A 13,350-nucleotide genomic window follows, 5' to 3' on the forward strand; every position below is an offset into this window, starting at 1 on the left:
GAGAGTGTGGTGTTCTGCAAGGAGTTTGAGTGTGTTTAAGACATGGTATGATGAGCTGTGTGTGTGTGTGTGTGTGATAAAAGGACCTCCCAGATGTGTCTTTGACTCCATGAGGTCTTGGGGTAATAATAGTATTCAGAACCAATCTCACTTCAAATTATTCAACTTGCCCAAAAAAGTTGTAAGTATTCAATATCTAGCACACATTTATAAATCATAACTGAAACACTTTTAATATAATCAGACAAACATATCCAATAATTCTTTCCTCAGTAATTTTTGTCACACCAATAATAAATTCATTTATGCAAACAATCGAAGTTGATCAGTTTCACGTATACCACAACGTTGATATTTTTAGGCTTACCAAAGTGACTCATTCGGATTGTTGAAACCAATTAAGAAATTTCACCATTTTAAAAGTACTCGCATTCAGCACAATGCTTATAATATTCACACTTAACAAATATAAGCATACTTACACTGATGAAACCTTACCATGATAACCTAAATTATCAGATACCTAAATGTTCAACCACATTCTTCAATATTTCAATGTTCATAATTTATTATAATGCACAATTGTTAATTGTTGTGATATCTGTCATTCATCATAAAGACATTTTCTTTTTGCCAACAAGCTTCTTTTTTAACTAGCTTCTTGATTGCTGGTTAGTGGAACAAGTGCATGTGTTCACCATGGAGATCAATTGGTTAATTGACAACTGTTAGAGAGCATTTGGTACTTGGGCAACAGAGGAAAACAAGAGGATAGAATGGAAGTTTAAGAATGTAGACCAGAGAATTTTGGGTAAAACTGAAGATTATAATACACCTGAAATTTCAAAATATGCACATCATGCAATTTCTTACCTTTTTTAGTTATAACAGTGCAACCAAAGAAAATTATGGCTCATCAATACAATTTGAATTATTCCATTATACTCCTCTTCAGTTTTGCCATTAAATTACCGTATTTGCCTGCGTATAAGATGCACTTTTTTTCTTTGAAATAAGGTCTGAAAAACAGGGTGCGTCTCATACGCTGATACTCAGTTTTTTATTACTTTCATTTCTGGAAATTTTCTCTGTTCCGAGTTACGCGATTTCTTTCTTGCTTCTTTGCGGTGTTTGAGAGCATTCCAGTTATGTAGAGTTCAGTAGTTGCGCATGCGCTGTCATCAACAATCACAGCTGTGTTCCTGTTCGTTTAAACTTTCCAATTGTTGTCACTGTTGTTGTGAATGGTGATAAATTTCTGATGTTAAATTTTCTCTAAATTTCTTGGCAAATTATGGCTGAAAAACATCAGCATTGCTACAATATTGCATACAAGCTACGTGTGATTGCATATGCTAAAGAACATGGAAACTGGGCCAGAGAGGCATTTTGGGCCGCCCCAACTGAGAAAATTATAAGAACTTGGCAGAATCAGGAAGAGGATCTAAAAAAAAGAAACTCACAGTAAACATAACTTCGAAGTAGAACTTCTAAATGGCCAGAACTTGAGGCAGAACTGAATAATTGGATTTTAAACCACAGAAAAGCTGGACTTTCAGTGTCTACAAAAATGATTATTCCTCAAGTGAAAGCAACAGCCACTAACAGAGGGATCGCCAACTTTACTGGATCAACATCATGGTGTTCAAGATTCATGAAGAGAAACCAGCTATGTATGTGGACTAAAACAAAAATATCACAAAAGATGCCAGCTGAATATGAAGAAAAAATTATTGAATTTCATCGATTCATCATTAACGCAAAGAAATGAGAAAATTTTGAACTCGTGCAAATAGGAAACATGGACGAGATTCCGCTGACTTTTAATGTGCCCTCAAACAAAACTAGATTCAAGGGCACTAAAAGTGTTACTGTTAAAATTTCGGGGCATGAAAAAACTCCCTACATGGTTGTTTTATCCTGCTGTGCTCATGGGACAAAATTGCTGCCACTATTGATTTTTAAAAGGAAGATTCTACCCAAAGAAAAACTGCTTAAATGCGTGTTTATACATGTTCGTGCAAAAGGCTAGATGGATGGAGGAGGAATGAAGTTATGGATAGATAAAATTGGGTCTAGACACCCTGGCAGACTGTTGAAGAAGCCTGCCCTGCTAGTATGGGATGTTTTGTTCTCACAGAGCATAAGATGTTAAAAATAAATTCAAGGAATTGAAAGCTGTAATTCCAGGAGGTCTAACTTGTCAGCTTCAACCTTTAGATGTCTGTGTTAATAAACCATTTAAGGGATTTATAAAGGACAAGTGGAACAGCTGGATGCAGTCTTCAGATTTTGAGGTTACACCATCAGGAAGAAGGAAGAGACCTAGCATTTCGCAAGTTTATGAGTGGGTCAAAGCTTCATGGGATGCTGTGAAAACTGATACAGTGGTTAAATCATTTAAGAAGTGTGGCATTAGTAATGCATTGGATGGTACAGAGGACAATTTGTTGTATGAGGACTCCAATTCTGATTTTGAAGAGGTTTCAAGTGTCTCTCTTCATTTAGCTCTAGAGATGAATTTCTGGGCTTTGATGAAGATGATTAAAAGGTGGGTACTCTTTCCTAGTTAGATTAGGTGTTTGTTGAAAGTAGACCTACTTATTGTTTTATATTTGAAATATTTATTATTTGTATTTTATATTTGTAAATTCATTATAATAATCAGCGATAAAGTTTTTTTTTCCTAAAAATGTGTACAAAAAAGGGGATGTCTTATATGCCAGCAAATACGGTAATTATATTTTCCATGTTATATAGTTTTATTTAGTTTAAATAAATATATATCTCTTATTTGGTTTTGAGTCTATCATTTCTTGGATTCAAAAAAAATAGTTAAAAGTCATTGCACTAATCTGATTGAACTCCTGTAAATCCACAATCCACCTAACACTCAGTGTGTGGCCTCTTAACAGAAATGTAACATAAATGGCATAGCCGATGGGATTTTTAACATGACTATTCAAGCTGACATGATTATTAACTCTCTCTTGGTGATATCAATAGACTCTCCATTGGGGGAGGTCTCAATCAAGCAGCATATTTATTATTATTATTATTATCTGAGACCTCCAGGGAGTTGAGGACTCATCAAGGGAGGCTGTAAATTACCCAACCCAGCTATCATACCTATCCTTGAATTCATTCACACTAGATGCACTCACTACCCATAAGGACAAATTATTCCACTCACTCACTGCTCTCTGGGAGAAAAACCTAGCTCTTACCCCTTTCTTGACTCCAAATAAATTTAACTTCAAGGATGCCCCTGTGTTCTCTTCCCACCTTCCATATAATGAAAAATTTCATCAGTTGAAATGCTATAACACCCATTCAAAAGTTTATAGACCTGTATCATATCGCCCCTCTTTCTCCTCTTAACCAGAGTCTGTAATTGACATACTCGCAATATGTCCTCATAATCTAAATCCCATAATCCGGATATAATCTTTGTAACTCTTCTTTGCACCCTTTCCACAGCATCTTTATCCCTTTGGAACCCAGGAGACCAAATCTGCACACAGTAATCCAAGTGTGGTCTTATCAGTGCCTTTATAAAGAGGCAAAATTACTTTCTTATCCTTACATGTCAAGGTTTGCTTCAACATAGCAATTATCCTCTGAGTTGTTTGCAACTTTTGCTATGTGACCTTTGAACTTTAAATTCTTATCCACTAATACACCAAGATCCCTTGCCTCTTCAGTTTCTTGTAGCATAAACCCCCCCCCCCAATATAATATGCTGCTGGAACTCTAATCACGCCAAAGTGCATAACTTTACACTTACTGACGTTAAACTGATAGCCATTTTCGTTTACCCAGATTTCCAGTCTATTCAAATCATTTTGTAATTGCTGAATATCAGTAGCATCCCTGATTGCCCTGCCTATCTTTGCATCATCAGCAAACAATTGCAAATCTGATGATAGACCCTGCTTGATGTCATTAATGTATAGATTGAACAATAATGGCCCAAGGACTGAACCCTGAGGTAAACCACAGCCAATTCAGCTGAACATTCCTTTAACAAACGGGCAATTATTCCATCTGTCCCGATTGACAAATTCTTATCCAGGTTATGCAAGAGCTTTTCAACTTCATTTTCATGAACCTCTAACTCTTCATCCAACATAGCAATAGCACTATGCACCATACACCTGGTTGATATATCTTAGCAAAGTGAGCACTCATTAACTGAACAATCTCCTTAGCATCTGACACTCGTATACCATCTGCATTCAATAAAGTTATTCTTCTGCATTCATTCTTTCTTTTGCTTGTGACATAACAATAAAATTCTTTTGGATTGCCTTTAGCTTGCATGGCTAATTTTTTTTCATATTCGTTTTAGCTTTTCTCACAATACTCGTTACTTTTCTGGCTTGAGCTTTATATATATCTCATAACTCCATTCACTCTAATTCTCACAATATTCTTTCCTCATCATCTTCTTCTTGTGGATCTCTAGCTTAATAAGGCTGCACATCCATTTCACTCTCAAACTATTTATTCTTCGAACACTAGGGATACATTCAGATACCGCCTCATTCAAGCACTTTTTCAAAGATTCCCATGTATTGCTGACATTTTTTCCATTCAGTAACTGATACCATGGGGCCAAAGATAGTATTCTTCTAAGTTGATCATAATTTCCAGCTTTGTAATTCAGCATGTAGCCTGATTTAATCGGAGCTTCAATACAAGTAGATATTTCCCAAGAAAGAACAGCATGGTCACTATCACCAATTGGTGGTAAAATAGCGATATTCTTGACAGAGATCCCTTCTGATGCTATGAGCAAATCCAACACTCTTTGACCTCGAGTTCCTTCTTTCACATGCTGCTTGAGAAAGTTAACTTGCAACAATTAAATAAATTCCTGTTCTTTCTGATCATGAGATTTCTCTTCTACCCAATCAATGTTTGGAAAATCAAAGTCACCCATAACAATCATTCGCTTGGTATCCATAAGGCTAAATTGGCGATGCATTTCTTCGTCCCCTACAACTGAGCTGCCAGGTCTGTAGCAACACCCCACCATATATTTCATTCTGTTAACTTCCACTTCACACCAAATAGACTCAAACTCATCGCTACATGGAACATTGTTACCATCATTGTTTTCTTGTATTTCTACCCTAACTGGACTCGAGTCATCTGATATCATTAGTAGCACTCCTCCTGTCCTATCTCTTCTGTCATTCCTAAAAATTGTATATCCATTACACTAGATTCCACTTACCATATCTAATTCTGATAGCCAGGTTTCACTAATCTTAGGCCACATCATATTCAATAAAGCAACAAACTCAACCCCTTTGTTTCTAATGCTCCTGGCATTTGTGTATAGACATAATAAATTATGACCTAGCCTATTCTTATAATTAGATATGCAATGTATTTGGTCTTCTAGAATTTTCTAGAAGTGCATATATATATATATATGCACTTTCTGACTCTTGTTTACCGCTACTACAATTCCTATAGAAGCCTCTTATCCTTTCTCTCTGTCTCTGCTCAACATATAATCTCCTCTGTATTAATCTAGACAAGGCCCACTCACCAATCTGTTTTATTGCCTCTTTTCTACTTAAACACTAAGCTATTCAATTTACATTTCTTTGATTTTTCCTCACAACAAACATTCTAGTACTGATTGCTGTACTTATCTCTCAACTCTGCAGAATATTATAGTGGTATAGAATCACCTCTATCTGTACATGTCAATGTATCATCCTTCATCCCATTCTATCATTCTGTCATAGCAGTAATTACACCTTGTAGTCTTTGCAATTTGCTATTGAAACTTGTCTGTGTTGGCCACCTCTTTATCTCCAGATTCTAAATACTATACACCATCCAGAGCTCAGTTCCACAAATACATTATTATTATTGTTGTTGTATGGACACCTCCATTGAGTCCGAAGACTCACCGTGGGAGACCAAAACAATCCATACACTTTATCATACCTCTCCTTAAATCCATTAACAGACAAAGCACATACAACTGACACTGCCAACCCATTCCATTCATTCACAACTCTCCAAACAAAAACCCTAGCCTTCACATCCTTACTAACCACATCTTTACTCAACTTCCAGGGATGATCTCTAGTTCTTCACCCTCTAGCTAAGTTCTAAAACATTTCTCCTGTATCATTCCTATAAAATCGTTGAAGTAACTTAAATGTTTCTATCATATCCCCTATTTTCTGCTAATCAACCAACTTCTACAATGCACCGTCTCAATTTATCCTCATAGGAAACATTCCACAGACCGCTCACCATCATGGTTGCCTGCATCTGAATCCTCTTCAGCACTTCCTCATCCCCATAAAACCAGACCTGAGCACAATCTAGATGCAAATGCATCAAGGCCTTATAAAGAGTAATAACAACTTCCTTATGTCTATTTGTTAGTGTTCTTCAGTAGCCAGGTAATCTTATGAGCTACCTTAGCAATATGCCCTCTAAACTTTTACTCTGTCTACTACCACCTAAATCCCTAGTTTCACATCTTTCCTAGAGTACAATTCCATTAATGTGGTACACAGATTGTGATCAATTTATCTCAAAATGCATAACTTTACATTTCTCCACATTAAACTGACACCCATTTATCTTTTGCCCATACTAATGGCTTGTTTAAATCATCTTGCATGCTCTCCATCACCTTGATTAACTATTATTCTACCTAATTTTGCATCATTGGCAAACAGCTGAATATTTCCTTTCAGGTTATTTCCTATATCATTTATGTACAAATTAAACAGCAATGGTCCCATCACTGAACCTTGCAGCACACCACTAGTCACCTGTTTTGCCTCGATTCTGCCCCTCCATATACCACTTTTTGATATCTATCCAGCAACCACTCTCTCCTATCCACATAACCAGTGTCATATCCATCCCCATTTGTTCTAATTTGCATAAGAGTTCTATGCGGTATTCTCTGTCAAATGCAAAATGCCTCTGCAAAATTCAGCAGAATCATCATCTAGTCATTTCATTTATCCAACTCAGCCATCATTCTATTATAAAAAAGTTAGTAAATTACTAAGGCATGATGACTGACTCTTCACCAAGCAATGTTGCCCCTCGTTGAGTATCATATTTTTATGCACCATTTCTTGAATTCTCTTGTTGACCAATTTTTCCACTACTTTTACAACCACTAATGAGATACTGATTGGTCTATAATTTACTGCTGTAGTTTTAGAACCTCCCTTATGTAAAGGAATTATTTTGTCCTATTTCTAATCCCTTGAAACTCTACCAGAACTGAGACTTAAATTAAAGAGCCTAGTCAGATGCATTGCCAGCTCCTGTGCACATTCTTGCAAAACCCAAACTGATATCCCATTTTATCCACCAGCTGTATTTATGATATTCTGCAATATTTTAAGAACCTTCAATTCATCTATTGTTCCCACATCACTCTGTCAGCATTAACCTCATTTGGATGATAAAGCCTTGCAAAGTGGTCAATTAGCAACTCAAATATTTTATCTGCTTCTGTCGCCTCATCAACACTTATTAAGGTTATTCCTCCATAGCCATCTTCTTACTTGTCACATAACAAAAGATTTCTTTGGGATTTCCTTTGTCCTGTTTAACTAGTTTCTCCTTGTAATTTGATTTTGCCTTCCTTATTATGCTGGTCACCTTTCTTGCCTCACCCTTGTACTGTTTGAGCTTGCTGGTTACTTTTCTCTTTATATACCCTCCACAACAATTTCTTTTTTAGCAGCTCATGTTTAATGATATCATACTACTTATCCATCTAACTCCTACCTAATTTCCCTTTCTTATGTTAAGTATAGATGTCTTGCATTTCTGCACGTTACAAAACTTTATGAGGGTTGGTTGAAAATTTTGGTAAATTTCCAATAGATGGCGACACAATTCGTTCATTCATTCATACTAGTGTTGGCACGTATCATCTTTCATGACTCCTGGCAAAATTTTTGTTGCGTACAACATGTAGTTCTCATTTGCAAACATTTAAAATGACCATGTTCACAGTTTTCATAAAAATGGAGAAAAACGAGTTTTGTGCAGTGATGAAACACTTATTTAAAAAAGTGGATGGCTGCATCTGACCTTCCACTGCATCAAAGCCAAATTAGATGCAGTTCATGGGGACTCTGACTCATTAAAGACTATTTATTTTTGGATAAATGAGTTTAAATGTGGTAGTAAATCCATTGAAGATGAAGCACGCTCCAAATGCCCAACTGAGGTCACTACGAAGGAAATGATTGACAAAATCTGTTATTATTAGTATTGTTATTGAAGATCACCAAGTGAAAGTGCGTGAGATTGTTGAGATTGTAGGCATATCAATTTGAATGGGTGTATAATATCCTGCATGTAAAATTGGACATGAAAAAGATGTGTGCCGCAATTGTTGACTGTTGATCAAAAATGTATGTGAAAAGACATTTCAATTTCTGCAAATTGCATCGTTTAATTGCAATTTGCAGGATTTTTTTGCATCAATTCGTGATTGTAGATGAAACTTGGATACACCACTTCACACCTGATTCCAAGCAGCATTCAAAACAGTGGACAATGTTTGGTGAAAGAGCACCAAAAAAAAGTGAAGACTGTTTTGTTTTGTCAGCTGGGAAGGTGATGGCCACTGTTTTTTTTGGGGGGGTTTCCAAGGAATTATCATTATAGACTATTTGGAAAAGAGTAAGACAGTAACAGGAGTCTGTCATTGTTGGACCATTTTAAAAGAAGAATTAAATTAAAAAACAGCCAAGATTGGTGCACAAAAAAAAAATGCTCTTTCATCAAGACAATTTGCTGTTCCACACATCAGCGATCACAATGGCAAAATTGCACGAATTAAGATTGAAATTGATTCCACATCCACTGTATTTTCGGGACTTGGTCCCATGTGACTTCTTCTTGTTCCCAAACTTAAAAATTCAGTTTGGTGGAAAAAAGTTTTCTTCAAACAAGGATGTCATCAAGGCTATCAATGACTATTTTGCACAATTTGACAAATCCTACTTTTTAGATGGGATGAAAAAATTGGAAACTCGATAGACCAAATGTGTAGACCTCGATGGAGGTCTACATCACCTTTATGTAGACCTCCATCTAATATAATGTGTCTAACTTATTTTTTTACCAAACTTTTCAAACAACCCTCGTATTTAAATAAAAATAGCAACCATGTTCATCTCTCCAAACTAAAAATCTGTTTGAATTTTCCTGAATAGGTTTGACATCTACTTCTTATAATCCTTGTGAACGTGCACTATCAGCAAGTCAGCATCTTTTCTAATCAACATGAAATATTTTATTATTATTATTATTCAGGCCTCCATGGAGTCAAAAGACTCCATGGGAGGTCCTTCCTAAGAACATAAAGTCTGTCAAGACTCATCGAGGGGAGGTTCCCCCTAAGAAACACAAAGTCTATCATACCACTCCTTATCAGGCAATGCATTCCACGGCTCAACCACCCTCCACTCCTCACCCTCTTGCTCACAGTTTCCTTTCGTAACTTCCAGGGATGGCCTCTTGTCATCACTCCTTCTCGCTGTTCAATCAAGCAAAATAACTCCCCAGTGTCAACCCTGTAACCATCTCTCAACAGTTTAAAAGTCTCAATCATATCACCTCTCCTTCTTCTATCCATCAAACTCTGCAGTCCACATTCCCTCAGCCGATCCTCATAACTATCCTTATACAGCCTTGAAACCATCTTTATCATCTGTCTTTGTATCTTTTCCATAGTTAATTTATCCCCTTCAAATCCTGGGGACCAAATCTGAGAACAATAATCCAAGTGTGGTCTGATCAGAGACTTATGCAACGGAATGATAACCCTGTTATCTCTGCAGGTCAGTGTCCTTCTCATAATTGCAGCAATCCTCTGTGTTACCTTCACCACCTTTGCAATATGTCCCCTAAACTTCAGGTTTCTATCAATCATCAACCCCAGATCTCTTGTCTCCCCAACTTCCTCCAGTATAACTCTTCCCATAGAGTATGCTGCATCCCATCGATGTTTCCCAAACCTCAAGACCTTACATTTTGCTGCATTAAACTGACACCCCCATTCATTTGCCCTTCTATCTAGCTTATTTAAATCCTCTTGCAGGGCTACCACATCTGCACTATTACTAATAATCCTTCCCAGCTTCGCATCATCTGCAAACAACTGAATATCCCCTTGCAATCCACTGGCAATGTCATTGATATAAAGGTTAAACAATATTGGTCCTAGTACTGAGCCCTGTGGGACCCCACTTGTAACCTTCTGTCTCCTTGAAACTGCTCCACCATACACAACTCTCTGATACCTATCAGACAGCCAATCCTGAATTCAGTTGACCAATCTGACATCCAGACCCATGTGTTGCAACTTAAATATCAGCTTATCATGTGGCACCCTGTCAAATGCCTTTGCTAAGTCTAAGAAAATTGCAGTATATGCCTTTCCCTCATTTAATGTTCTTGTAACTTTATTATAAAAGCTAGCATATTGCTAAAACAAGAGCGCCCTTTCACAAATCCATGTTGGCTCTCACAGATAACATTACCCTCATTTGCCCAGTGCTGTATACGGTCCCTCACTACTTTCTCCAAGAATTTTTTGCAAATAAGATGAACAGTAGTGGCCCCAAGAAAATGCCCTAGAACTTTGTTGTAGTAAGTGGTTACCTTTATTTTCTGCAATGTTTTACAGAAAACATTATTTACATTTTCATTTGTACTACTTATTCAGTGTTTCAATAAATTACTTAAATTTAAAATAATAAATAAAAAATCAGCCTTTCTCTCCACACTCCAACTGCAGATGTGGATGTCATCCATGTCCAAACAGTAATCAGACTCTAATCCAGCCTGCCATTTGCTTCCTACTTGAGTATTAAATTTAATTTTATAACTGTGAAAATTTAATTTTTAAATTAAATTTTGCAATTCATATCATTCTGTTACTTCTTTTGATTTTTGGTATTGGACAGAGTGCCATCTTGCTTGTTAGAGGCTTCAAGTGGCATTAAAGTGATTTCCAGAGCGAATTTCCATGTTATCAAAACCCTCTCTCTGTGTGTGTGTGTGTGTGTGTGTGTGTGTGTGTGTGTGTGTGTGTGTGTGTGTGTGTGTTCCTTGTGTGTTGTATATTTTCAATTGGGATTTACTAATCAATCTCTGAAATATGATAAAGGTGACTGTCATTGGATAAAGGCATTATTTATTGTTATTAATTCCAAACTCATCAAACTATGCTTTAAATTCATTCGACATGTCCATGTTCACCACATACGTTTTCAGGTAATGCATGCATTCCACTTACAAACCATTTTCCATGCAAAGAACCTGTTCCTTATTTCCTTGTTCACACCCTTATGTAGTTTCTGGGGATGGCCTCTTGTTATACCCCTATCTCCCAGTCTGCAAAAATTTCTTTCATGTCAACTCCTTGCTAATTCACATCTCAATTATATCTCCCCTCCTATTCATGAGACCGCAAATGTTATTTGCTCATCAGTCTTTACCTCGCATTAGAAGGCCATTTCCTGGAAATATCAGTCTTGATGTTTCCAAGAAAGTGGTGTTAAAGTTAATTGCTATCTGATGATGCCAATTAACACTATATTTTTGCAAAATATAGGAATAATAATTAAATATTTTTAGTTATCTAGTCACATTGTCAATTTCCTTAAACAACACAATGCTGATAAAAGATTTAATTATTACTTCCTATATATATAAATTTATATAAATTACTCCCATTCTACATAATTTACATGTTTTGCATAATTGTTTTGCAAAGTCAGTTTTTTTTTACATTTTATTTAGGTTCGAGGGTTAAGTCTTCTATATTTATGCATCTGTGCCATTTTGATTCCATTTACTTGTCTGAGAGATGAAGGTAAAAACTGGATGAACATGTTTGCAGTAGAAGAAGGTACAGATTTGTTCAGCATTACGGTAAATTTTCTACATAGCTACTGCTTATTTATATTAGTTCTAAGTCATATTTTCAAGTTTAAATACAACACTTGCAAAATTTCAGCATTATGCAAAACATCTCTGAATGAGAATAGAAAAAATATTCATGGGATTGTCTTAAAATTGTTCTTCAGAGTATATTTTAAGTTTGTATTCAATGGATCATTTTTATTTGGTAACTTTCATGGAGCCAATAGACTCGTCATGGGAGGCCCACTCAACAAGGAACAGATCTATCATAATGAACTTTGAAGTTATTTACACTCCCTACATTCACAATGCACTCTGGCAATAATTTAGTAATACATTGAAAACCATAAAAGACTCTTTACTAAGACTTTAAGTTTTTCAAAGCTAGAAAAAAATTATCCATTTCTTTCTCTTAATAGTCACAGTCTTCCAGCTTATTTCGAAATCTCACAGATGCAGTTAGTCAGCATTGCCAGATAATGTTTTTTGAAACTTTACCAAATAACGATGAACATATTGCCATGCCTAACTTTATGTTTCATGCAAATGAAGCAAGATTGTCTAGAGTTAGTGGAGTTTCTGACATCTAAAGATAAACCTAAATAAAAACCCAAGTTATGTTCAACAGCTATGTATAATCAGAAAGTGAATCAATACGATATACTTTTCACTTATACAAGAGAATCATTACATATACTCTTTTTCATAATATTTTGATCCACTGATAACTGCACAGCAGTTATCAGTGGATCAAAATATTATGAAAAAGTCAGACTAGCGATACTTGGTTGGAAAGCATTTGGAAAATTATAGTATATATTCAAAAGCCAGTTACCACTACACCTAAAGAAAGTTTTTAAAACAGTGCTTTCTTCTTATATTGACATATGGCTGCAAAACATGGATATTAAATTATGATTATTATTATGTGACATCTCCAAGGACTGTAAAGACTCATCGAGGGAGGACAACGTACTCTACAACTCTCCATCAATTCAACATCAATCCACCAACTACAATGAACCACAACTATCATCATCATCTACATCAATTATATATATATATATATATGTGTGTGTACTACTGCCCACCACCACCACTAGTATTTTCACAGACAATCACAAACATCCATACCCACAGCTTGATTCGAACCCATAGCCTTTTGGCTGGAGAGCAGGTATGCCACCAGGAAACTATAAACCTAAGCACAAACAATTTAACATGGAAAGATGTAATCTTGATATCATAACACTGGATCACAAATGGAATACTTGTATAAGAAAGTAAACCAAAACTCTCTTACATTATAGAAAGAGTGAAACTTCCAAAGTGGCAGTCTGCTGGGCATACTGCTTGAAAACAAGACCAACTATAGAAAAAAAAGTACTGCATTGGATT

At 36.0% G+C, this 13,350-nt stretch overlaps 1 protein-coding gene across 1 annotated transcript in view; it reads left to right on the forward strand.

Annotated features, from left to right (window-relative positions):
- Nucleotides 1–13,350, forward strand: part of LOC150095269 (sodium-dependent nutrient amino acid transporter 1-like) — a 247,670-nt gene that overhangs the window by 164,275 nt on the left and 70,045 nt on the right. Inside the window, exon 8 of the mRNA XM_090410475.1 lies at nucleotides 11,830–11,961. Within this exon, the coding sequence (XP_090266601.1) occupies nucleotides 11,830–11,961 (132 nt within the window). The remainder of the gene's footprint in view (nucleotides 1–11,829; nucleotides 11,962–13,350) is intronic.

Source organism: Typopeltis vanoorti, chromosome 20, assembly GCF_054136105.1.
Source record: "Typopeltis vanoorti isolate ZY-2024b chromosome 20, IOZ_Tvanoo_1.0, whole genome shotgun sequence".
In the NCBI taxonomy this organism is placed as follows: Eukaryota; Metazoa; Arthropoda; class Arachnida; order Uropygi; family Thelyphonidae; genus Typopeltis; species Typopeltis vanoorti.